Source organism: Barbatula barbatula (genome assembly GCF_947034865.1).
Source record: "Barbatula barbatula genome assembly, chromosome: 16".
NCBI lineage: Eukaryota > Metazoa > Chordata > Actinopteri > Cypriniformes > Nemacheilidae > Barbatula > Barbatula barbatula.
This window is the reverse complement of record NC_136779.1, coordinates 15,147,894-15,172,378: the sequence shown is the minus strand read 5'-3', so window position 1 is coordinate 15,172,378 and position 24,485 is coordinate 15,147,894. Positions and strand designations below refer to the sequence as shown.

Here is a 24,485-nt window from a genome sequence, read left to right as displayed (position 1 = left end):
AACCATATCGGTGAGTACTGGAGTCAGTATCCTGAATCACCATGGTACACCTATAACAAGTGTTTATTTTCGGACTATTTTAGTCCAGCGGGTCGCCGCCGCTGTGGAGTAGCACAGGACCTGGCTGACTCGTCCATGGTCATAAACGGAGAGAAGTAGCGCCGGTTAATATGTTCTTCCGCAAGACGCATTCAGTTCTGTTTATTAACTGCTAGCGCGTGAAACAAAAACAACTAAACTGCGGACCTGTGTCTCTGTTGTTAAAGTTTATCGTTCATTTGATAGTCATTTTAACAGTCTGGAGTCACGTTAACATGACGTCACGTGCGTCTTTTCTGGTCAGTCGTCATGGAAACGTGATCGCCCTGGCGTTTGGACCAGAGTGTCAGAGGAAGTGATTCTTTCTGAAGCGCAAGAGTGAGTCTGGTACAGTTCAGATTCGTGTTCCCTTCACTGAAAGTCTTTTAGTGCCTTGCTTCGGCTCCATACATGGCTCAGGAGGACCACAGGCCAAAGCAGACTCCAGCACCTGTGATGTCTATTGAGAAGGAGTTAATTGAAATAATTGAACCCCAAAGGGTCATTGACAGGTTTGCTAGCCTCAAAGTGCGGCGACATAGATTAACTCTCCCTAAGTAGAGCAAAAATGGGGATTCAGGGGAAGTACTTTAAAGATTTCCCTCTATTTCTTTTTTTATATCTTTACTTTCTTAGTATTTTCAAGACCTCTGTAAATTATCTGGATATTTTGGACTTTACCTTCTTTTCTTATGTTTTTTATTTATTGATGACTTATATTGGTTTATGAAAGTTCAGACTGGCGTGCGACCAGATATGTTAGTGATGGTCATTTGTAAATAATTTACAGAAGATGAATTAAATTTTGTTGTCCAAGTACCTGTTACATTGTTCAATGACAATAAAGATCTAATCTAACCAATCTGATGACTGTTGATACAGAAGGAGGAATATGGAGTTAAGGGTCAGGAAAAGCTGTGTGAAGAAGGTTTTGTTTTTGTTACAGGGGGCTGTCTGTGTGAACTCTCACAATTAAGCTGGTGTCCTGAAAAGGTCTCAAACCTTGTTTGTATGTGTTAGCGACCACTCATTCAGTATTTTAGGTTTAGTTCGTTAAAACAGCTCCGTTCTATCGTTCTTACTTTAAAGGGATTGCCATGCAAGGAGTTCTGTTCTGCAAAAAAAGGTGTTAAAAAAAATCTGGATTTTGGAGTTAGTTGAATCAATGTTAAAATGATTAAGTTATTTTTCAATAGACACATTTTTTGTTTTTGTGTGAAAAGAGGGGGGGGGGGCTTTGCAGTGGGGCTCATTGGGTGCTCAGCACCCCTAAAGCTCTGACCCTAAAATCGCCCCTGCTATCAGGTCTCTGTTATTTTTCATGTATGAAAGAGATTTGTTCCCCATTTTATTTCTGCTATATGAAATTCGTTGAAGCTCAATAGCTCAAAACTGCTCAGATAGAACCTTAAAATTCCAAGGCGACGAGTTATGGATATTTTCTTTATAGATATATTTATTTAATTCAGAGAAATACTAACAATATTTCTCCCAAATAAAAATATTGTTTCTATTTGCATGTATTTGTAGAAAATAGGAGAAAACAGGAGAAACCGGTCAATTTAATTCAAAACAATATGACTGCCATGGGGACAGTCCAGTTTTTTATAACATTACTTACAACAGTTACTCTTAATCTTAGGTAGTCTATAGCGTCAGCCTGAAAAATTATAAATATCTGAGAGCACAGTTAATCCTCAAATTAATACATTTTTGTCAAACCCGTGTTATAACTCTTCGCTCCAACTTCTGGCTCTCAAGATGTGTCAGTCTGGAAGAATGAGCTTCTGATCTAAAGTCAATAATCAAGTCTTCTGTTTCAGATACATTCAGCTGCAAACAGACATCATCACAACATTAATAACATCAACATCAATAACTGTGCAGTCAAGTTTTATTTTTGACGGGACAACCATGATGACTGTATCATCTGCCATCTTTGTTTGCTTATGTCCTCATTTATAAGCTTTGGACAATAATTCCTTTTCCAGTTCTTCTGCATTATATAATAAGAAATGTTAATGCACCCCTCCAACAGAAATATTAGTGATAATATAAAAATATATATATAAAACATATTAAACAGGCCATTCAGCGACACCGACCAATGTAATAACATTCTGTATCAATATAGAACTTAACATGCTGTTGCTGATTTTGTGTATACTGGCTTTGCAACATGCTCATCCAGTCAAAGCTCAGAATATAAAACTGATTCCAGACACTGAATTTTTATTGAAATGCGTCATCTCCATCTGCCTGTGCATGAATGCTCCCTTGTGATTAATAGATGCACGCTGCCCTCCTTCCAAACTTTGTATTCAGTGAATTCAGCCAGAGGTGGCAGTAGGTTTGTGGTGCTAAGTGAAAACTGTTATCATGCCCTCGCCAGTTTGTGTCTGAAGCACCAGTTGGGTGAACTGCAAGTCACTTGAGCAATTTTTTAAAGCTGTTGAGATTCTGCTGCAAAACTAGAAGAGCCATTCAAATGCCAAGATCGAGAGAGAGAGAGAGAGAGAGAGAGAGAGATTGAAGAGATGGGGTTGGGAGTAACGAATAACAAGCAAGCGTAACCTGAGTGCAGCACACAATCTTACAAACCACCTTCCAAAAGACAACACCAGAAGCATCCCAACATTTTAAATATAAAAGGCAGAGATTCAGACATCGAGTCTTACTGCAAAGACATGCCCTAAATAATTAATATAGATTTATGAGCTAAACAGATGTGAAAACAACAAATATCCTACTGCCAACCTCGTTCAGTCCGAATCATAACTAGCGGTACACCATCAGACAGATCAATATAAATAATTAAGCCCCATCCACTGTGAAATCTAAGTGGTCTGTAACAACAAAATAATAATAAGAACCATTACTTGTGCTTTTTTGAATTAGTAGCATTAATGGTTTGAACAAGGCAATACACCCACATTGATCCACAGAGAGACGAGACAGTTGAAGAAATATGAACATGAAGGCAGATCCCATTTAAAATGAAATGATGTATTCTGTATGGATCCACAGCTAATGTGCCCCTGGATGTGATTTCGCCAGTTCGTATTGGTGACCATGTGACTGATTCATTAAAGCATATCTAAGATACTGATGTAACCATGTGCAATTCATTTCTCTTCCCTTTATCCAGTGTAATCCTATTTAGCCGTGCATTGTCTCTGACAGTAATGAATGCGATGCCACCAGTAACAGTGTAGCAATTGAACTTTGCATTATTTTGAGCATCACTCGTTTGCAGATGCCCCCGATATTTCGATATCTTACGCAATAAAACATTCACACTTTTATAAGTGCGACTTAAGCACCCTAAAGTGTCCCTATGCTTTTTGGGGCCAGATATAAAAATGAAAGCAATATAAAACAGCATAGCAAAACAACACATTTGCATATAATCTACTTTGAGAAGTGGTTGTAAGGCTTTGGTTCTTCTGCATCTCAGGCTTTTGTTCCCAGTTCGTCCTAGTGATTAGCACAGAGTTACGGGAATTAACCTGAGCGACCGAGGTTAGCCTCGAGTGCGTCTATGCAAATGAACAGGTGCTGTTTAACACACACGCTCACAATGTCCCTTACGGATACAAGTCCAAGACAGCAGAGAAAAGCTTTATGAAATGCAAATGCGTGTGGGCGTAAGCTGCGACCTTTGGTCTGACCAATTGTGTGTTTGTGCATGTCAATGTGTAATTGAAGCTGCGATTTGTTTGTTTCTACATGCGATTGCCTGTATGGAGTGTGTGAAGAGAAATCAAATATATATGCCAGTGTGACAGGCTTGTGTGCTCTGTGTTCACACATCAATTATGATTTATATTCTCCGAGGGTATGTGACATGCCCCCCCCCCACATATCTGTTAATGATTATAAATGTGGTGCTTCATGATGTATTAATAACTGAGCCTGCAGCTGTTAGGCTGCAGGACGGATGTCCTCGATACCACCCTTTGCTGCAGAAGTCATTAAACTCGTATCTCTATTTCCTTTCATTAGCCACACTACTTTGTCTCCCATTCCGCTCTTCTGTACCGCTTGGCTTCTGTATTTTGATTAATGTACCTTATGACATATTTAGAAGAAGCACACCTGCCAGGTGCACGAGGCATGTTTATGTATTAATCAATGTACATTACACAAACAAACACAAACTGTGCTCACGGCATAACACATTAGATAAATATCATAGTATGTGTGTAGAATTATAGTAGCTAATATAAAATGTGACGTAAAAGTTAGCATGAAATTGTCACAAAATGGTTTGGACAGAACCCAGATGCAGGCAGACGAAGGTTTAACAAGAAATATTTATTAAATAAAACACCCACAATGGGGAAAATCAAGCACAAAAAACACTAGCAAAACAAACACCTCCCACGAGGGGGACAAAACAAGGTCTATATAAAAGAGAAATAATTCTACAAACTGTAACAGGAACCAGGTAATCCAATAACGGGGGATAATACTGTGCACGCAAGACATCAGTGTTGGACATAGAGACAATAGATATAGATAATGCACCGACACTGAACAGAGGGAAACTAAGACTATATAAAGGGAGACACTAACGAGGAGTGATTACATGGGGAGAGTGGTGACAGCTGATGGGAATAAAACCCTAATTAAAGTGAAACACCAAACAGACGATGGGAATGAAACCCTTAAGAAATTACAGGAGATAGGAGGGTGGGGCTGAGAGACATAACAGGAAGACACGTGGCATCAAGTAACAACATAAAGCCACATGTCTCCACACATAACATAACAGAAACCCGAAAGACGTGGCAATGTCATGACTCCTTGAAAGCTCAAGACAGGAAGGACAGAGTCCTAACAGAAATTGGACCGGCTTCTAAAATTATACAAATGTATTAATTTGGGATTTGTTGGATTGTTGGATGCCTGGTCATTGGACAGTAAATAAAGTCCCGCCTCATGCTGAAACATGTCATGCCGAAGAGTGATGTCGTTTGGGTGGGAAGGGGAAATTTCTGATTTAGATTAAAGATTATTTGCACATGGATAAAAAATAATGATGGATAAATAATTTTCTATAAACACTCCATCCATGTAATTCAATTATTTAATAAACATATTATTTGTTAAATTTAAATTTTTACATAAATAATTCATGACATTCACATGTTTCGTATTATTTACTTATTATTTACATAATCTCTGTTACCCAGACTCTCAAGAATAAGTTTGAAATACAGTACTATGCAGAGTAGATCTGATTTAACTTTCACAATGCGGTGCGTGGTTACATTTTTTATCTAAAAAGTGAATAATATGTGAAGCACAAGTGCAATAGCAAACACAATAATTCTGAGTCAGAAAATTGTAAACAAAGTTATGATAAGAAGCCTTGACTAGTAAAAGTGGTCCTCAAGGAAACAAAAGTGCAGGAAATTACCCTTTTACATTATTTAAAAGTGACTCTAGAAATAAGAACAAAGCTTTCGAAGAAATTGTAATTATCATGACAAAAGGGTCTCTAGCCCCTACATGTCACATAAGCCTTACCTGTATGTTGTCGAAGGAAGATTTATTTGTCACATCGTAGAGCAGCAAAAGAGCTGAGGACAAAGTCGACATGCCAATAATTACAAACATATAAGTATAATACAAGTATATAAGTAGACAAAAACATGGCAACTACTCATAACAAACGCCTACTGTTTCTCAATGCTAAAATACAACCTGCACAAAAGTTCAGGACTTGAATGGCAGACGTTTAACTGTTGCAAGAAATATAGGTCTAATCATAACAACCCATGAGAGTGTGCATGTGGGCTTGAACTGCATCAGACAGCGAACTTGCTGAGACTGAAACAATTGACTGGTTCTCTCCGAGTATATCAAAAGGCAGGTGCTCTCTATTTACAGTCTGAACTAACAAACTGAAACTTATTTTCAATAAACCGAAAACAAAATATGATGTAACCTTGGAAAAGGTCAAATAAACAAACCTTAAATTTGTTTATTTGAGAGATCGCGAAGGATTACAGATTATATGGTGTGTAGAGATTTCTGTCACTTTATTTCTTAACTCACTTTTTATCATACAGTGAGGCAACAACAGGAGATTTGGCAGCAGTGAATTGGAAAGAAATGGGTTTCGATTTATGCAGTGCATTGTAATTTATTTCGGCAGTCATTGTTTATACACAAAGAGGTTTTGTATGTTAATGTGAAATTCTGTTACCTAGTTTGGTTTAATAATCTGAGTGAAATAGTCTATTCAATGCAAAAAAATGCTAAATGTGTCCGATGGTAGGTTATTATATTCATTGGTATTTCGATTTTGAAAAAATAAGCATTAAATACCAGCGAGAAGAGAGAGGGGTTGACATGCCAAACAAATAAACCACGAAAGTTGTTTCAAGGCTGCAGACATTTTTGTGGTTTTTTTTCTCTATATGGAATGTCTCATACTGATAAATTTATACAATGACCTACCAATGACGGAACAGAACATGTGATGATAAATTGTGCTTTCCAATAGACTATGCACGCAGGGTGATGGAGAACATCCGCTTAAATCTCAGCCAGTGAGTCACTTCTTAGCATGTCTATTTTCATGACAAACCAAAAGATTTAGAATGATGGATATAGAATGCACTGCATGTTGCTTACTTACTTTGGTCAAAAATATAATGCATGTAAGTCTACATGTCATAATAAATAACTATACTCATAACCACAGCTCTAGACTTGTAGTTCTAACCATGCAACTTTGCGATGCTGCTTGGACCTCATTGTCACTGTCTAGCTAGGCAGCACACTCGTTTTTTTAACGCTCTACTTTCGAAGCTCCAATGTTTTGTCATCTGTTGTGTGACTAATAAAGTAGGTGGGAATATCAACCACTTCATGTCTCCATATAAGATGTGATGTGTGTTCCTCCTTTATATGTCAGCATAGCATATGCCAAAGCTGGAACAAAAGAAATAAACGTTGCTTTAGTTCTGGGCGTATTAGGCTGAATAAACAGCAAAAATGGAGCAGAGGAACAAAGAGTCGTCACAAAGTGCCTTTTCAGAGCCAGTTTGAATGACACATTGTGAGTGGCACTTCAATAATGGCTGCAATTAACAATCATTATGTCAAAAACAATTCTGAGGCCCATTTTGATCATTTTCTCAAAATACTATCATTTATTATATTGACCCAGAAAGGTAGGAGAGAGAGAGAGAGTAGATAAAACCAGCCCCTAGAAAACATCTCACACGCTCATCCAAAACTACCCACACACCACAGCACTTTTAATCCCCGAGCTCGAAAACCCATTTAATCGGTGATATGAATTTTATATTTGCTTATTATGTGGTTGAAGAACTACCGTATTAGGTAAACAAGACAGAGCTTGAAATCAAAGCATGTGTATAATTTATATCAAATGAATAATCCTTATAAATCATAGATGTCATAGAAAATATTTTTTTCTGTACAAGCTCTTCTAACAGTGCCATATACTGTGTGTTTAACTAAAAAGCTGAATGCTTAATCATGTAGTAAAAATAATATTAGAATATTTTGTGAAAAACTGTTTTTAATTGATCAAACATTAACAATGACATCTAAAATAAATTCATCTGCCAGTCGACACGTTTAGTATCAGCATGTCTTTGCCATGTCTCTCTGTGAGCTGGATGGCACACAAAACATGGCACAGATGGGTGAGGCTCTCTGTGGGTGTCATGAGTAGAGTATCTCTTCTCACGTTGGTTTATTAAACCTCACAAGCATCCACAGCACGATGTAGAGCAATATGAGCTTCAGCGTGCATGCTTACATCAGAAGTGACTTCTGGGACTAAATTTGTTGATCGCACAGTCGGTGTGCTTTGGACAGGTTATATGTGACCGATGACAGGTTTATGTATGGAACTGTAAATGTTTAGCGTACGAATCACTTTTGCGTCAATATACATGTCAATCACTCAGCATCGCACATATCCCTTAAGAACTGCTTTAGGCATATTGAGGGTGTCAAGTGTGTGTATGGGAAAGGAGCACGAGAACATAATTTCAAAAGGTCATAATGCTGCTCATGTTGCTTGAAAGTGCGTTTAAATGTGTCGGTGGGTGGGTTGGTCACTTTGAAAGCATTTTCTTAAATACCCCAAAGCATGAGCACTATTTCAAAAACATGCCTTGTGCTTTGAAGAGCAAGATCAATGTAGTCTTAGTTGTCATGATTCTGCCTAATCTTGTCTTGGTTTTCTGGTCTAGGGGCAGAATCATGACAGACCCACATGTTTTATGTGGAGAGAAACATGTTATGGTCAATCAGGACATAATATGTGTTCTCTCCAGTCTCGTCATTGGCCCCGCCCCTCTCGTTCCTAGAATTGCTTTCCTCCTGTGTCTCATTACCCACACCTGCCCATTGTTATCTCCTTTGTTAGTTTTCCTATAAGATGCCCTCATGTCTATTGTCTTGTGCTCGTTCGTTATACTTGTACTTTGTACTTGTTACCCCGTTGTAGAAGCCTGGTCTAGTGTCTTGTAAGCCTTGTCCTGACCTGACATTTAAGTTCAGTTGAGTTCTTGTTGAGTGTTTAGTTTTCAGTTTAAAGTGTTAGTTATTGTGTACTGTCTTGTTACCCCCTCGTGGGGTTTTGTTTTGTTCCTGTTTCATTGTTTATTAAAGTCCTTGTTAACCCCGTCATCCCCTGTGTCTGCCTGCACTTGGGTTCTCCTTACCACGTTCCTGACAGAACGAACGAGCCTTTACTGAACCCAGCAGGCAGCAATGACCACGCGATCCCGGAAGCCTCGTCTCCTCTGCGGCATCCAGCAAGGGAACTCAAACCTGCAGGACTATTTTGGTAGATTCCTGGATGTCGCAGTTGATGTGGACATAGGAGAGGAGGAGCTGGCGGTGCTCTTTAATGCCGGTCTGAGGGACCCACTTTCGCGGGTGGAGATGAGATCATTGGGACCTCCGGAACTCGACAACCTGTGGCGGTACGTCAGCACTCGCTCGGAGTCCGGGGTCTCAACTCAACCAATCTTCTCTCCGCTGGCCGCGATTCCAGAGGATTGTGCCCTGCAGATCGGGGTTATGGGCATCGCCACGCCCTCCAATCCGTCACATACATTCTCCCCTCCCGCAGTCAGCGTTGGTGGCAAGAGGGGAAGGCGGGAATCCTGGGGGTCCTCGTCCGAGGCCTCCAATCCCGAGCCGCCCGTGCCTTTCTCGTCATTCCTTCAGCCGACCACCGGGCGGGTGGCTCGGCTGAAGAAGAGGCAACGGAGGGCGGCTCGAAGTCCGGTGGTCCCGTCAAGTCCGGTGGTCCCGTCAAGTCCGGTGGTCCCGTCAAGTCCGGTGGTCCCGTCAAGTCCGGTGGTCCCGTCAAGTCCGGTGGTCCCGTCAAGTCCGGTGGTCCCGTCAAGTCCGGTGGTCCCGTCAAGTCCGGTGGTCCCGTCAAGTCCGGTGGTCCCGTCAAGTCCGGTGGTCCCGTCAAGTCCGGTGGTCCCGTCAAGTCCGGTGGTCCCGTCAAGTCCGGTGGTCCCGTCAAGTCCGGTGGTCCCGTCAAGTCCGGTGGTCCCGTCAAGTCCGGTGGTCCCGTCAAGTCCGGTGGTCCCGTCAAGTCCGGTGGTCCCGTCAAGTCCGGTGGTCCCGTCAAGTCCGGTGGTCTCCCTTGGTGAACGCCAGGGGGCGTTCATTAAGGGGGGGTTCTGTCATGATTCTGCCTAATCTTGTCTTGGTTTTCTGGTCTAGGGGCAGAATCATGACAGACCCACGTGTTTTATGTGGAGAGAAACATGTTATGGTCAATCAGGACATATGTGTTCTCTTCAGTCTCGTCATTGGCCCCGCCCCTCTCGTTCCTAGTATTGCTTTCCTCCTGTGTCTCATTACCCACACCTGCCCATTGTTATCTCCTTTGTTAGTGTTCCTATAAGATGCCCTCATGTCTATTGTCTTGTGCTCGTTCGTTATACCTGTACTTGTACTTGTACTTGTATGCTGTACTTGTTACCCCGTTGTAGAAGCCTGGTCTAGTGTCTTGTAAGCCTTGTCCTGACCTGACATTTAAGTTCAGTTTAGTTTTCAGTTTAAACGTGTTAGTTATTGTGTACTGTCTTGTTACCCCTCATGGGTTTTTGTTTTGTTCCTGTTTCATTGTTTATTAAAGTCCTTGTTAACCCCGTCATCCCCTGTGTCTGCCTGCACTTGGGTTCTCCTTACCACGTTCCTGACACTTAATATAGTCTATGCTGAAAAGCTGCTAGAAGAATGCGTTAATTTTGTTTATACAGTATTTGGTACTTCAAACCACTCGTCGTTCACTACAGCACAAAATTACTTCTTGTTCAAGGTAGATTTGTATAGCTCAAATGCATGCATAAAAGCTTAGAATAGAATCAGTTAATTGAAATTCAATGGTGCATCTCTCCCTGGACACATACTGTATGTTTGCTTAATGTCCCTGAATATGGTTATTCAAGCCAATAACATGTCCAGGAAGCACATTTATGACAAATTTGCTTCCTGCCATACTGTTTTAGAACGTTTTATTATTTTACATATTTAAATTCCATTATTCCATAGAGCAAGATCAGCCCTCCCAGAACCCCAATATGTTACAGGACGAAAAATGACTAAAATGAAATGTCCATTATTTTTTTCTCTAAACGCAGCCTTTGATGATCCCAAATCTGTTTTTGTTACAGAGGGGTCCATTAGTGATGGTTTCCAAATCATGCACTGGATTGTAGCTTTGGACAATGCAATGGAGTGGCTCAGAGATTACATATTCTTGTATGGCTAACCCGGACGTTAAATTGACACCCTGGATGGAAAGCCTATGGATTTTTCCAATGGACTTTTGGAAGATCACAGAAAATAAGATCTGATTAACAAATGTTCATGATGTTTACACGTTTTGTCTATCAAGATCATCTTTACAGATTAACACAATGTTTGCTATTTTTGAAGCCTTGATACAATCGGTAGAAGTAAAAAGCTAACACGTTGCTATAAACAGACTATGGTATCTCGATATCAACGTCAAAACCACCAAGCCTCCGACAACTTTCTCAAACTTGATTAAAAACATGTTCCCTGGTAAATAATTACTCTGTGAATGAATCCCCAGCAATGATTTTAGGCATTTGTGCCCAAGTTGCATTATTTGTGAGATTTATATGCGCGATGACATCTAACCTCCTCGCCAAAGGAGTCGCTTTTAGCAACTTTTTAGCAACCGCTATCACAAGCGTGTTATAACTGTCATGATTCTGCCTTGTCTTGTCTTGATTTTCTAGTCTAGTGGCAGAATCATGACAGATCCACGTGTTTTGTGTGGAGAGAGACATATTATTGTCAATCAGGATATAATATGCCTTCTCTCCAGTCCCGTTATTGGCCTCGCCCCACTCGTTCCTAGTATAGCTTTCCACCTGTGTCTCATTCCCCACACATGCCCTTTGTTATCTCCTTTGTTAGATTCCCTATTTAATGCCCTCATGTCTATTGTCTTGTGCTTGTTTGTTGTTTCAGAGTTTCCTTGTTCCTCACACTCTGTATGTGTATTCTAAAGTACCTTGTTCGTTGGTTCCTAGTTGGTTATTTTGCCCCCCTTGTGGGAAGTGTTTGTTTTCAGTTTTTGTATTTAGTTTGGTTAGGGTTTCCCCCGTCGTGGGTGTTTGTTTTGAGTTTGTATTATTATTAAAGTCGATTATTTAACCCCTTCATCCTCGCTGCCTGCACTTGGGTTCTTCAACCCCTGATCACGACAATAACTGGTGTGTTATGTTTTGTCATAATAACCCAGACTTGGGTAACATTAACCCAGCAGAGTGTTCTGTCCAATATTTACCCAGCATGGTAAACCCAGCACGTTTTAGAGGGCAATCGCAATTCAGCATGCAAAATTGGATGACATCAGTCAAATCTTTAAGCACTTTATTATCTAGTTAATGCAATATGTTTAATTCTTATACTCCAAAAAAGTATAAAACTTTGAAACCCTTACCAGATTGTTAAAGTAACATCAAAACAAGCTAAAAAGAAACTTAAACTGTCTATTCTGATCAAATATATAACCTAAGTGCAGCAAGTGTCTAGGATGACAACATCATTAAATGATCAAACCAACAGAGAAAACAGCAGAATGGCTGAGTTTAATAATCTATTCAACTAATATAAAAAATGTAAAATTAAATATGCCACAGCGGGAGGTTTGACTTGAACACTCCACAGAGAAACACTTGGAAACCATTTTCTGTATCCGAGACTATCAATCATTTTGCAATTCCTACACAAAACATGTCTTCATATACGTAGGAGAATGCAACTCACCATGTGCGTCTCGGTAGTAGGCATGCGTCACGCTCCTGAATCGCTCCTGTCCTGCTGTGTCCCAAATCTACAAAAGAATAGAAAGTGGCAATAGACCCATCTCTTTGTCCGTCTCATTCATCCATCAAACACATAGCTCTTGGATCAGATGTGACTATTGAGCGAGATTACACTATAAGTGGTGTGGAAGGGTAGAAGCTTTTAAATTTTGTGATAATGGTATGAGGCAGAAGGCAAGAATTCTGATTTACGTCTAGGGTCAAGAACTATCACACAGAGCACGTCCTGAGAAAGACCGGCCTGTCACCACACGCAGAGACCTGTCGGACAGGGTCATGATTCACACGAGGAAAGTAAGAGTACAGACACGAATGCTGATGAACAGGGCAGCGTGACATTACCAAAGGTAAGGAGATATCACACAAAAGATATCGCTGCAGATCTGAAGCAGGTTTTCATTGAATAACAGCTTAAAGGTGTAATGCACACAAAAAATGACATTTACGTTGTTCATTCCAGAGTGACTTTCTTGTTTCAATAGAACACAAATGAAGATGCTAAGCAGAATAAAATGTTAGATTATTATTTTGGTGGGATGTCCTTTTGACCTGACAGTTAAGTATCACTATCAACAAACTTTAATTTACATTAATTTACCCATTTACTCTCTCATAAACCCAGTCGATAATAATTATGCTAACAACCTTAAAAACCATTTTGCGTTATTTGCGAATACATGTTCAGATGATTGAAGCTGGCTGGTTAAATAAAACATGTGGTGACATCTATGTGTATTTCCTCACTAGTGCGTGGCATGTGGCTAATGGAGCATAAAATATTAATGGCAGCCTTGTTAAACTCTCATTAGAGCTCATCCTCAAGATGGGCATTTATTGTTTACTTAGTCAATATTAGCTGGAGAGAGCAAAGCAGCCAGGGAACATCCAAATGTATCACCTTCCTATTTATAATAGCAAAGATAATTGGACTAGCCTTGAAATGATTCAATCACATAATTACCCAAGGGTTTGTTGTTGACATAATGCTAACAGAAGGTATCATTACCAAACGAATTGGTAGATGTAAAATATCAACACATTACTTAATTACTTATAATATCGGAAATAGACAGGTTTCATTCAGATTGAAAAAATTATGGAAATTAATGCTTTTCTTGGCATGCGGTGTAGTCTTCAAGTGGTTAGGTCATGGGTTCGATCCCAGGGGATTGCACATACTCAGATACAATGTATAGTATAATGCAGTGTAAGTCGCTTTGGAGGAAAGCGTCTGCCAAATCCATAAATGTAAAATTAAATGTAGTGTTTGGAGCACAACCTCGAATGACTCGATGCGAGTTTACTAGAAAAATTACGCAATTAAATTTTTCCGACGTTTAGATTTATTCAAGATAAACATGCTTTTTTGCTCTTATCACAGTGCTGAAGCAATATAGTGAATTTAATAAGAATTCCTCTCCACATTTCCCCTCAAAATGACTAAAGCATTTATTAAAGGAGTCATTAAGATACCAAAACATCAGACAGAACTGAAACCAGAATCAATGAATTCCGATAATTTTCTATTCGCGTCCCACAATTTAGTACAAACAGTATAAACAATGCAATGTGTTGTATGAGATTTTGAATTTATGCCTTGCTAAAAACTGTTACAGGCTGGTATATGCTGCTTTGGTGATCCAGAAAATTATATTTCACCAGCAAAACTCTGTATACACTGGCTGGTGATCATCCATGTTGGTCTTTACATTGCAGAATTATAAAAAAGTTGCATTAGAGAAATTAAACTTACCTGTAGTTTAACCCTCACGCCATCAATGTTCAACACCTTATTCTGCAATACACAAGAGAAGGAAAAAATCAGTCTTGAAAGATTTTTCTAAAAGTTGAAGAGACAAGAGATGTCTCATTAACATCAACTTCGGATCACTGAGCATGAGCGATTCTGGCTGCCCGCCATCCTGACGCAGATCCATTATGCTCTGAAGGTTATATGTCAGCACAATACGTGTGGTTGTTTTGCCTTTGAACTTTTATAAAAATCTCTAGAGATGTTACTGCCATATGTTACCCAGCTTTGTTCTGTTTCAATCTAAAAATGTAAAAACGATTCCAAATATTTCATTTTTTATAAGGTCAAGAGCCAGTGGCAAAATGGCAGTTCTCAAGCCTCTGTGACGGGAAATTTTATTTTCTCAGGCATTAATTGAGCCGGGGGTCTGTTTTATTAGCATCTGGGGATCTAAGTTTCATCTAACTGGATAGAAAACGATTTCAAACACACACCCAACTATTTCAACACATGCATAGCTTCAAGTTGTCAACACTTGTTGACTTGCAAAGATCATGGCTGAGGAATCATGGCAAGTATTATATTTTTGCAAATACTGTATTATCTGTTGTTTAACTCCAGTGAAAAATAGCTCAAAGTTCTGCTGTCATCAGGGCCAGAGATAAAAATATGGCCAAAGTCTTGGCATAAACTGCCAAATCGGAAGATGTGACAATTTTACTTAAAAAAGCAGGCCTATTTTGGGCTTATTCTGCAGGTGGATGAGACTTCAGGACTAGGGTCAGTACAGCTGTCACTGCATAAGAACATTATGGCACTTGGTGGTAATGCATCCTATAAACCAACTGTCAGACTGAGTTGCACAGGTAGCTAAAACTAGCATGACACACCAAGAAACTTCTATTCAAGAACAAAAAGTAAGGTAGAATGTAAAGGCAGCCAGTTGTTATCACAGAAATTGGGTTACAGTATTTTGTGATAACAGCCGGTGTAAGGATCTGTCTGCAATGACTCTCCCAACCACCAGGTGGCACTGCATGACTTCTACCCTACAACGACTCTCCCAACCACTAGGTTGCACCAACCACGACCTATAAGCGAGGCTCATTAGTTATAATTTGAATCACCTGATGTTTGTCTATTTAAGTTTGGCCAGTGCTTTATTTCTCGTTCAGTCTTGAGCCTACCCATTGTATGGAGTACCTGAGTGCTTGCATTTGATACCGTTAGTTAGTTAGTTAGTTAGTTAGTTAGTTAGTTAGTTAGTTAGTTAGTTAGTTAGTTAGTTAGTTGGTTAGTTGGTTGGTTGGTTGGTTGGTTGGTTGGTTGGTTAGTTAGTTAGTTGGTTAGTTAGTTTGTTTGGTTACTCTGCATGTGGGTCAACAGTGGTCTAGAGGTAGTTAGGTTGTGCTCTCAGCAGGAAGACCCGGGTTCTAGAACCACTTTAGACCCTTCTGAGCACTTAACTCATCACAGCTGGATGCTTGTACGTTATCCGTACACGGCTACTTGCCACATGAGAAAAAAAATGGATATTAAAAGTGATTTCATTTTTACCGAATGTAGACCAGCCGTTTACTTTCAGTTTTAAGATAAGAAATGACGTTCAAATGTCACGAACAGGCAATTTGTTTTAATCATTTGTAAATATAATGTCATATATGTCATTAAAAGATTATATTTAATTTCTCAAATAAACTGTAAAAAGTATCCGGGTTACCCTGTGTTATTACTTTTGGGCGGTTGTTATCTGGGAATAACGAACCTGCAAATGTCGCGATTGGCCAATCAGAATCAAGCATTCTCACGAAACGCATAATAAATATCCACATAAGAAAAGTAAAAGTATAATCATAAAGCAATAATTCATGAGAAATATGGTATCAATATGGTATCAATAGAAATATGATAAAACACTACCATGTCCATTAAGAGCAGAATAGGCCTTTTTCACTGCTAAATGTCGCAAAACAGGGATATTAAATCCATGAAACACTTTTATAAAGGTCATGGAACTGCAGTGCAGACTTCTAAATATGCATGTAATGCACAGATGATTTAGTGAGGTGAACCTTGGGGAATGTCAGAGGGATGGTTTGAGATTAACATATTAGCATTTCAGTCTGCTTGCTTGCTGGGAAGCACCTCAAGAAGGTTAGAGAATAATTCTGTTGCAGTAATGTTAGTGATAGATCCATCTCAATGCGTTATTGTATTGTTATAACTGCCGGAAAAGGTCCCTGGACCATAAATAGAGGGCAGGTGACTCAGACAAACACCTATACGCTTGCTGACTCTTATTCTCAACCAAACTGGCCCAAACTCTCAATTCACTGTGAGACGCAACAGTGTCATTTTTAGGCCAGAGATGTGGTTCAGGGTCAGCCCCCCAGGGGGTCGCAAGGCCGCGATGGTGGGGGTCGCAAGATGATTTCCAGAAATAATTGTTTTATCAATAAGTGTAACAAAACAAAAAAATAGTAGTTAAGTTAAAAGTAAAACCATGCAAATAATATGCCCTGCATTTGCATAAAGAGTACATCCATCAGCACTTGAAATTTGACCATCTGTAGTAATAGTTCATGATTTATGTATAACAACAAGTCAAATAATGAGAAAATAACTTTAAAGTCATATTATGTTAGACTGTGTTCTTTTGTGTTGTCATTATGCGCATGTTTGAAAAAAAAGACTTCTAATTGCACCCTAAAGCTCACAGCTGGATGACATTATGGCTGCAGGTGGCAGAGAGCAGTTAAACATTTACACCCATTTTAAATTACCATCCAAGCAGTATAGACAACTGAAGTTGTATGTGTTTCAGATACACTATCCCTAACATCCACATATTTCAGTGCAACTTAGAATTCATGTCTTATAAAAAGTATAGCAGTATAATATCATTTACAAATTATCCAAATTTTCTTCTTGTTATCCACCCCCTTTGTTTATTCTGTTTTTCTTTTCACTCTCTTTCTTTTAGAAGAGGTGAGCAGGGTTGAAGTCCTCTCGTTGAGAGGTCTTTGATGAAGGAAATGGTTATGAGAGCTGCACACTTCTGAAAGCCTAAACTGCAAATGTACTTGTAATTGTAACAGGCAACAACTACATGTTTTTTCACACTTATTTTTGCTTGTGTGGTATATACTGCTCTTACCGTCTTTTCCACATTGACAGACTCTCTCGGGTCTCATTATTAGCTTTGACCTGAAATCGTCTGCCATTATAGACAGAGTCAGATAAGACACCATATTTATTTTGTGAACAAAAACTATGCTTTTAGAGGTGCTCTTTTTACAGTAAGTGAGCAATTTTCAAATTTTTACAAAGCTTTAACTGAACACTGGATCTGCACCGGCATTCTTTCATACCCTACTACAGTCCTACACCCCATCAAGAACCCTGCGTTCAGCAAACCAGCGGCGTCTTGTTTTGCCTTGTCATAAGGGCAATAAATCCCTTTTCTATGCTCATTCTCCTTCACAACTCCTTCCTGGTGGAACATTCTTCCTAACGCAGTCCGGTCAACCACAGCTCTCACAACCTTCAAAAAACTACTTAAAACCCACCTCTTCTGTGAATACTTGACAGACAAATGAAAAAGAAAAGTACACTAACCCTCGCTCTTCTCTCAACAGGTAGTGGTCTAGCTTTTGTTGAAAATAGTAACTTTGTATAAACACCTATTGTACTATTGCTCTTTTATGACATATCGCTTATTGCTCCCTGAACAATTATTGAATGATTATTGTGTCATGTTTTACGAACCTTTGGTTTATTCACTTAAACACAACATAAGTCATTAAAAAGTAGAATAACTGATCAGCAAACAACACAAAATATGTGTTTCAAATGGCACCCAGAGGTACAGAATAAGAAATATACAGTACTGTATTGTACAGTTATCAAATTAAGAAATACCGTTCATAGTACTACGAAACTATAATGAGATAAACTTCATGAGGTATATTTTCAGAGATCTTCATGAGTAGGAATTTGTTCAGAAAAAATGTAATGGTGCATTTGCCGATGCAAGTGTTCATCGCTCATAGCTTCATTTTAAGTCACAACAATGTAAATATAGCAGTGTATTCATTTATCCGCTTCTGTTCTGCCATGGTATCAACTGTGGTGCAAGCTGTGTAAAGATTACTTTTATTTATGTTTGTTATTTCATGCACAGGGTTTTAAATAAGTGTTTCATATTCTGGTCATCTGTTGAGTTACATCACATTTGGCTGTACAAGACTAAATGACCAATGACCTGTGTTGTTCGTCCTAAGATACTTGAAAGCCCAGCCTGAGTATTAACAGATGTCATGTTTGCCATTAACACACTGTAGCATTATACTCTCGTCTTAATATGGTTGGGCGAATCTCAAAAAAACATGTTCATCCGTTCTCCATGTGAAAGAAGAAATATAAAATTATATTCTGCATGTCTTGATGTGCCAATTCATCATTACAATGAAACATACTTCCAAAAATGTTCATTATTATACTGCACTTCAATGTTTTCTTAATGATTTTCATTACTCTAATGCCAATTTTGTAAAGGCAGTACAACAAATACTGCAACTTTATTGGGCTATTTTTGCAATGCATCTTACAGTGAATTTGGTAGTCTGTGTATATAGACATCCTCATAACCTACCCTAAAGACCTGCTGTGTTTGGATGCCAGCAGGTGCTTATTAATATGCTCTGCAAGCAAATGCAAAAACGTTAAACCTGCTTGGCTGGGCTGAGCTGTCAGTCAAACCCTCAAATCCTGACAAAGCAACTTCTCATAAATATTCATCAGCACGCTGTTGTAAAACTCCTTGAGAGCTCAGTAAATGTGTCCGGCACGCATTTTCCTCATTCCGATCTCCAAAACTGCTTTATAGGCATTTACAATGGCCAATAACTCATGGATGTAGTAAAGATTCAATATCTAGACTTGTTGTTGTGCCATTTGGTTAATTGTGTGTGAAATAGTGTAATTTACCTTTCCAGCAGCCCTTAAATGATTGATGAAATGACACGTCTTTGACAGTTAGCCTATAAACAAGCATACAGCAACTAGCATTATGTCAATGCAATGCATTGCGTAGGCTATCTGCTGATGTACATTTTATTCCATGACACACATGAGAACATTATGATCTCAAAGGAATTGTTATTTATCTTTTCCCAAAACCATAGAATGTAAGACACAATATAGTAATCTTGTAGTACTTCAGCAAATAATGTAAGGTAGACACACAAAGTCATTGTGAAAGTTAACCTGGGGTTTGACATCTTTGACACAACAAATTCATTTCGCAACGTTTTATAAACATTAATGAATGAACTAAACATTTATTTTTCATTAAGTATCTCATTTATAACTATGTCGTAATTGTCTGAAGGGACAGGTGGGATTTATCTCTCCCATTATCCTTTCATGAGACACTAATATGAGAAGCTACACTGCACGCCATTATTTCGTAATTCAGTCAAACCACATCTTTTGTAACTACTGTTATTCTTACGATATAACTTTATTATCTTTGACAAGTGTGGGTGAACACTTCCCATGAAAAATTCACAAAGATACCCAGCACCCCCTGTGTGCCCCAGTTTGAGCTCTAACATCTACTCATACCCCACACTGAAGAATACTGCATGTCATTTAGAGCTAGAAACCATCACAGGCTGAAACAGGACACCATCCTTTATACTTTCATTATACATTTATTACATTTATTTAGCCCAATATATAATAAAGGCCAAAGGGCACTGTACCGAACTATTCAGCAATTAAACCTCCCCATTACCCTCAATGACATTTGGAAGAATCTAATTTCTTGTTAAAAGATCCGAAATTACCAGTGCACATCACAGGGTCATTACATTCGTTGTTGATTGTTCACACTTTAATTGGCGTTATATAATCATTATGTGTGTTGAGGTAAATACTGACTGTATCTATTCAAGGCTATGAAACCTAAGTATACTTAATGCTATTATCTATGTAATGGATTCCTGCACATTAAAGCATAGAATCAGCTGATTCTACTACAGTAACTGTGAACTAAATTGGACCTTCAGTGCATTTACACTCATGGCATGTAGAGGACTTCAATCCCCTCTTTTAGTTTCTTCATTTAGTTTTAGTCTAATTTGAATGTTCCGTCTGTAACACTGTTTGAGAGGGTCTTCTACTGTGTGTTCAGGCTGGTTTGAAGATCTCTTGGGCATTATCTGACTGACAGGGGAATCAGCCAATCATTGAGCTAAATAAGTTTCATGCCTTCTGCCTTCTTTCACATTACTTTTCAATTGCGTTTCACAGGTACCTGGCGCTTGCAGTAATGTTTGACATCTTGAAACCAAGATTTCATAAGAATCACCCAACTACAGGGAGACTTTAGATTTAGCCAGCTTTTTTTACACTCAAGTAAACATGTAGTACATCCTTTGTGTCTTAAGACTTCCACTTTATTAGATGGCCGGTGGAAAACATTCCAAATGGTGTTGCGTTAACCAATGTTGACAATTAACATTGGAAATTCATATGAAGATACAGTATATTTCATTATTTCGTATTTTCTCTTGTGTTGGTACACACTGCACAGAGACATACGAGTACATGCAGAGTGGGAAAGTCGGTTGACATTTGTAGACATAGACCACGGATTTTTGTTTTTAAACCAGGTTTGCTTTAGACTATGTTTAGACTAAGTTTTAAACTGCTAAATGCGTATAAAAATGCTGGAGCGTTTTAACTACTGCTAATATTATTATACCACTTTTGCATACTGTTTATTTAGTTGTGCTAAAAATATTTAATACATAATCTGATATTTTTCTACATTTAGTGTCACTCTCCCCATTAATGCCTGCCTTTGAATTATGTTTATAAGTTATTGTAGTCATGTAGTAAATAGTGCAGGAGAAAGGGCATGCAGTAGGCTAAATTAATGAATAATCCAGATTCAGTTCTGGTGCGTGGATTACGGTCAAAACAAATGTTTTGTAGAAATTTTTTGCACTATATATAATGGCAACCTCTAACTGCATACATTAAGCTTGTACCTTTGGTTTCACTGTAAAAAACTGTAATTTTACATACATTTTTTACAGATTGAGTATTTTTTTACAGTCAAAAACCATACAATTGCAGAAAGAGGCCGCACATTTACAAGAAAACAAGGGGACATTTTATTTTACAGTAGAAAACCGTTATTTTACAGTTTTGAAATACATTAAAAAACTACAAAATTACAGAAAAATAATTTTTTTTACAATAACAATTGGGAAAACAATGGAATATATATCCTTATCTCCTATAATTTCACAGGGGAAAATATATATATTATACGGTATATTTCTGTTTTTCCAGTTAACAGAAACTTGTCTGTCACTGTTTTTTAAAGATTTTTTTACAATGTACCACAATAAAAATTAACTAGCCAGTCAAAACAGCACACTCTTCTCACTCGCAATACGACTGCCATTAGCTATAGAGGCTCACCAGAAAAACACAAAGAGCTTAAAGATGGCGGCAGGAATCAAGTACAGGAATCAAGATAGTGTTCCTGATCTATTTCACTGCTATGAAAAAAAACAGGCCAGGTAATTGATTTAAGTGTCTGAGTACACTCTTCAAAAGACTCTGTTCTACCTTAATCCCCAGCCCAATTAATCAAAACCATTACATCATTATAAGATCAGCCAATCACTGGGCCTGTCGCTGGGCGCCGAGGGCTTATCTCTCTCCCTCTCTCCTCGTTTCCCCTGTTTTGCACCAAAAGCTGTATAAATGAATTTGTCTGAAATAGGCTAAAACACTGTGTTCTGCTCTCAATGTATGCCCATGCAGCACAAACTCTTCTCTGGTGTTCCTTCGCTGAAAATGATTCAGTGAAGCTCTGACTGCATGTCCCCATGAGAAATGAGGGAATATTTCAGAACAGCGTGAAGTGCTATCTGTAGATATCAAGAGGTTGCTGCGTTTAATGAGCTTGTTAGCACATGAAGTTGAAGGGTGTATCCCACACTGGGTCAACTACAAAGACGGTTTGCACCAAGCTGTCATTTTCAAAAATGGCTAACATGCAGCATTACAAAACTGAAATTTTCTTCCTTCTTTTCGTTCAATGCAATGGTGGAGCAGCGTGACATTTAAGTCCTTACCCACTGCACTTAAAAGCCCACCCTTTAAAACTTCCAAGGCTATCAAAAGCGAATCACTTGTTTTTCACCTTCAGCTTTCAGAAATCACTGCTGCATGGCATCGTGGTACAGATTTTTGCTGAAAATAGCTTTTAAACACATTCAGTTTGAATGAATAAGAAATCTTTGCAGGACTTTTGGCCATTAAGCTGGCAGCTGGTTTATATCATGGGTGAGCGGTTCTTGGTATTACGCAATATAAACACAGATAAAGTACCCATAAACTTTATATATTTATACTATCATTACATTTAGTCATTTAGCAGACGCTATTATAAAAAGCGATTTACAGAGAGTTCATGGAGCAATAGGCGATATGTCATACAGGAGCAATAATACAATAGATTCCAAAACAAAGTTACTAGTTTCAACAAAAGCCAGAACAATACCTGTGGAGGGAAAGAGAGATGGTTAGTTTTTTTTCTTCTCATTTGTCTTTCAAGAATTCGCAGAAGAGATGGGTTTTAAGTAGTTTTTTGAAGGTTGTAAGAGATGTGGACTGAGTTAGGAAGAACGTTCCACCAGGAAGGAGTTGTGAAGGAGAATGAGCGGGAAAGCGATTTACTGCCCTTATGAGAAGGCACTACAAGACGCCGCTGGTTCCCTGAACGCAGGGTTCTTGATGGGGTGTAGGAGTGTGTGAAAGTATGCCGGTACAGATCCAGTGATAGTCCTGTAGGCAAGCATTAGTGACCTGAATCTGATCCAGCCGTCTACCGGTAGCCAGTGGAGAGAGATGGAAAGCGATGTCACATGAGCCCTTTTGGGCTGTTGGAAGACGTGCTGCTGAATTCTGAACCAGCTGGAGTGATTTGATAGCTTTTGCAGGAAGACCAGCAAGGAGAGCTTTTCAGTAGTCCAACCTTTGGATCACAAGGGCCTGGACAAGGAGTTGCACAGCATGCTCAGAGAGAAACCTTTCGAATGTTAAATAAGACATATCGGCATGACCGCGTTGTCTTAGCAATGTGATCATTGAAGGACAGCTGTTCATCGAATATGACTCTGAGGTTCCTGGCTGTTTTGGAAGAAGTGATTGTGGTATTGCCAAGTTGGATAAAGAGATCGTGTTGCACCGTGGGGTGTGCCGGAGTATTTCTGTCTTGGCAGGGTTCAGCTGGAGATGATGGTCTTTCATCCAAGCTGAGATGTCTTCCAGGCAGGCTGTAATGCGAGCTGCTACAGTGGTACCGTCTGGGTGAAATGAGATGTAAATCTGGGTGTCTTCAGCATAACAGAGATAGGAGAAGACATGTGCCTGTCATATATAACAGACACAGATCAGAATGGGGTCTCTTGAAATTGATCACTCTTATTATTGAACTGTACATCAGAGTGCAACTTCAGCTCAAGGGTTTTTGAAATATGCATATGCAATAAGCAAAAACACTGTATCATAAATTGAAAGTTCCCATTTAAATTAATGTATTGTGCTCACAATATTATTGGTGATTTTCTAGTCTCTTATTGTAGAAAATGTATGCAATATGTTGTAAATACTAAATATATGTTTACGTTGTCAATTGTTAATATTCGGGTAAAGTCAACGTGAAATTGGGGAATGATAAACTTCCACTTTCTGGTGAAACAGTATATTACAAGATTGGACAGATGAAAAGACATCACATAAAAAGAGTATTGGATCAGAATTGCCTTCCCCTGAGCTACTGTTTTCCACAGAGATGTTTTTATTGTCATCTCTTTTTTATCTTTCCTTGAGTAGATGATTGGTTAGGAGAGGACATAGGAGGAGTTGGCAACATCCACAAAAAAGGAAAGCCACTACGTTTTCATAACAGGTTTAGAATAACGTGCACTGATTCACATTTCCATCTCATTGACAAAAAGACCAGTAACATTTAACAGTTTTAGCATTTATTTTTTTGGTAATAAAACAGGTACATTATAACAATGACTTTCAACAAGATTAGAAAAGATGTGTTTACGTTATCAATTATTTATGTTTAAAAGGCAACAGGAAATGAATTCCGTGGCATGTGCAGGTTTCCATTTTGTTGACTGGGAAATCGGTGGGTTTTACTCACGGTGGGTCAACTGCAAAAGATG

At 38.8% G+C, this 24,485-nt stretch overlaps 1 protein-coding gene across 1 annotated transcript in view; it reads right to left on the bottom strand.

Moving 5' to 3' along the window:
• Nucleotides 1-24,485, bottom strand: part of rab26 (RAB26, member RAS oncogene family) — a 70,103-nt gene that overhangs the window by 26,176 nt on the left and 19,442 nt on the right. The window contains exons 3-5 of the mRNA XM_079476201.1: nt 14,218-14,259; nt 12,406-12,472; nt 5,614-5,666 (exon numbers count right to left, since the gene is read on the bottom strand). Coding sequence (XP_079332327.1) covers nt 5,614-5,666; nt 12,406-12,472; nt 14,218-14,259 — 162 coding nt within the window. The remainder of the gene's footprint in view (nt 1-5,613; nt 5,667-12,405; nt 12,473-14,217; nt 14,260-24,485) is intronic.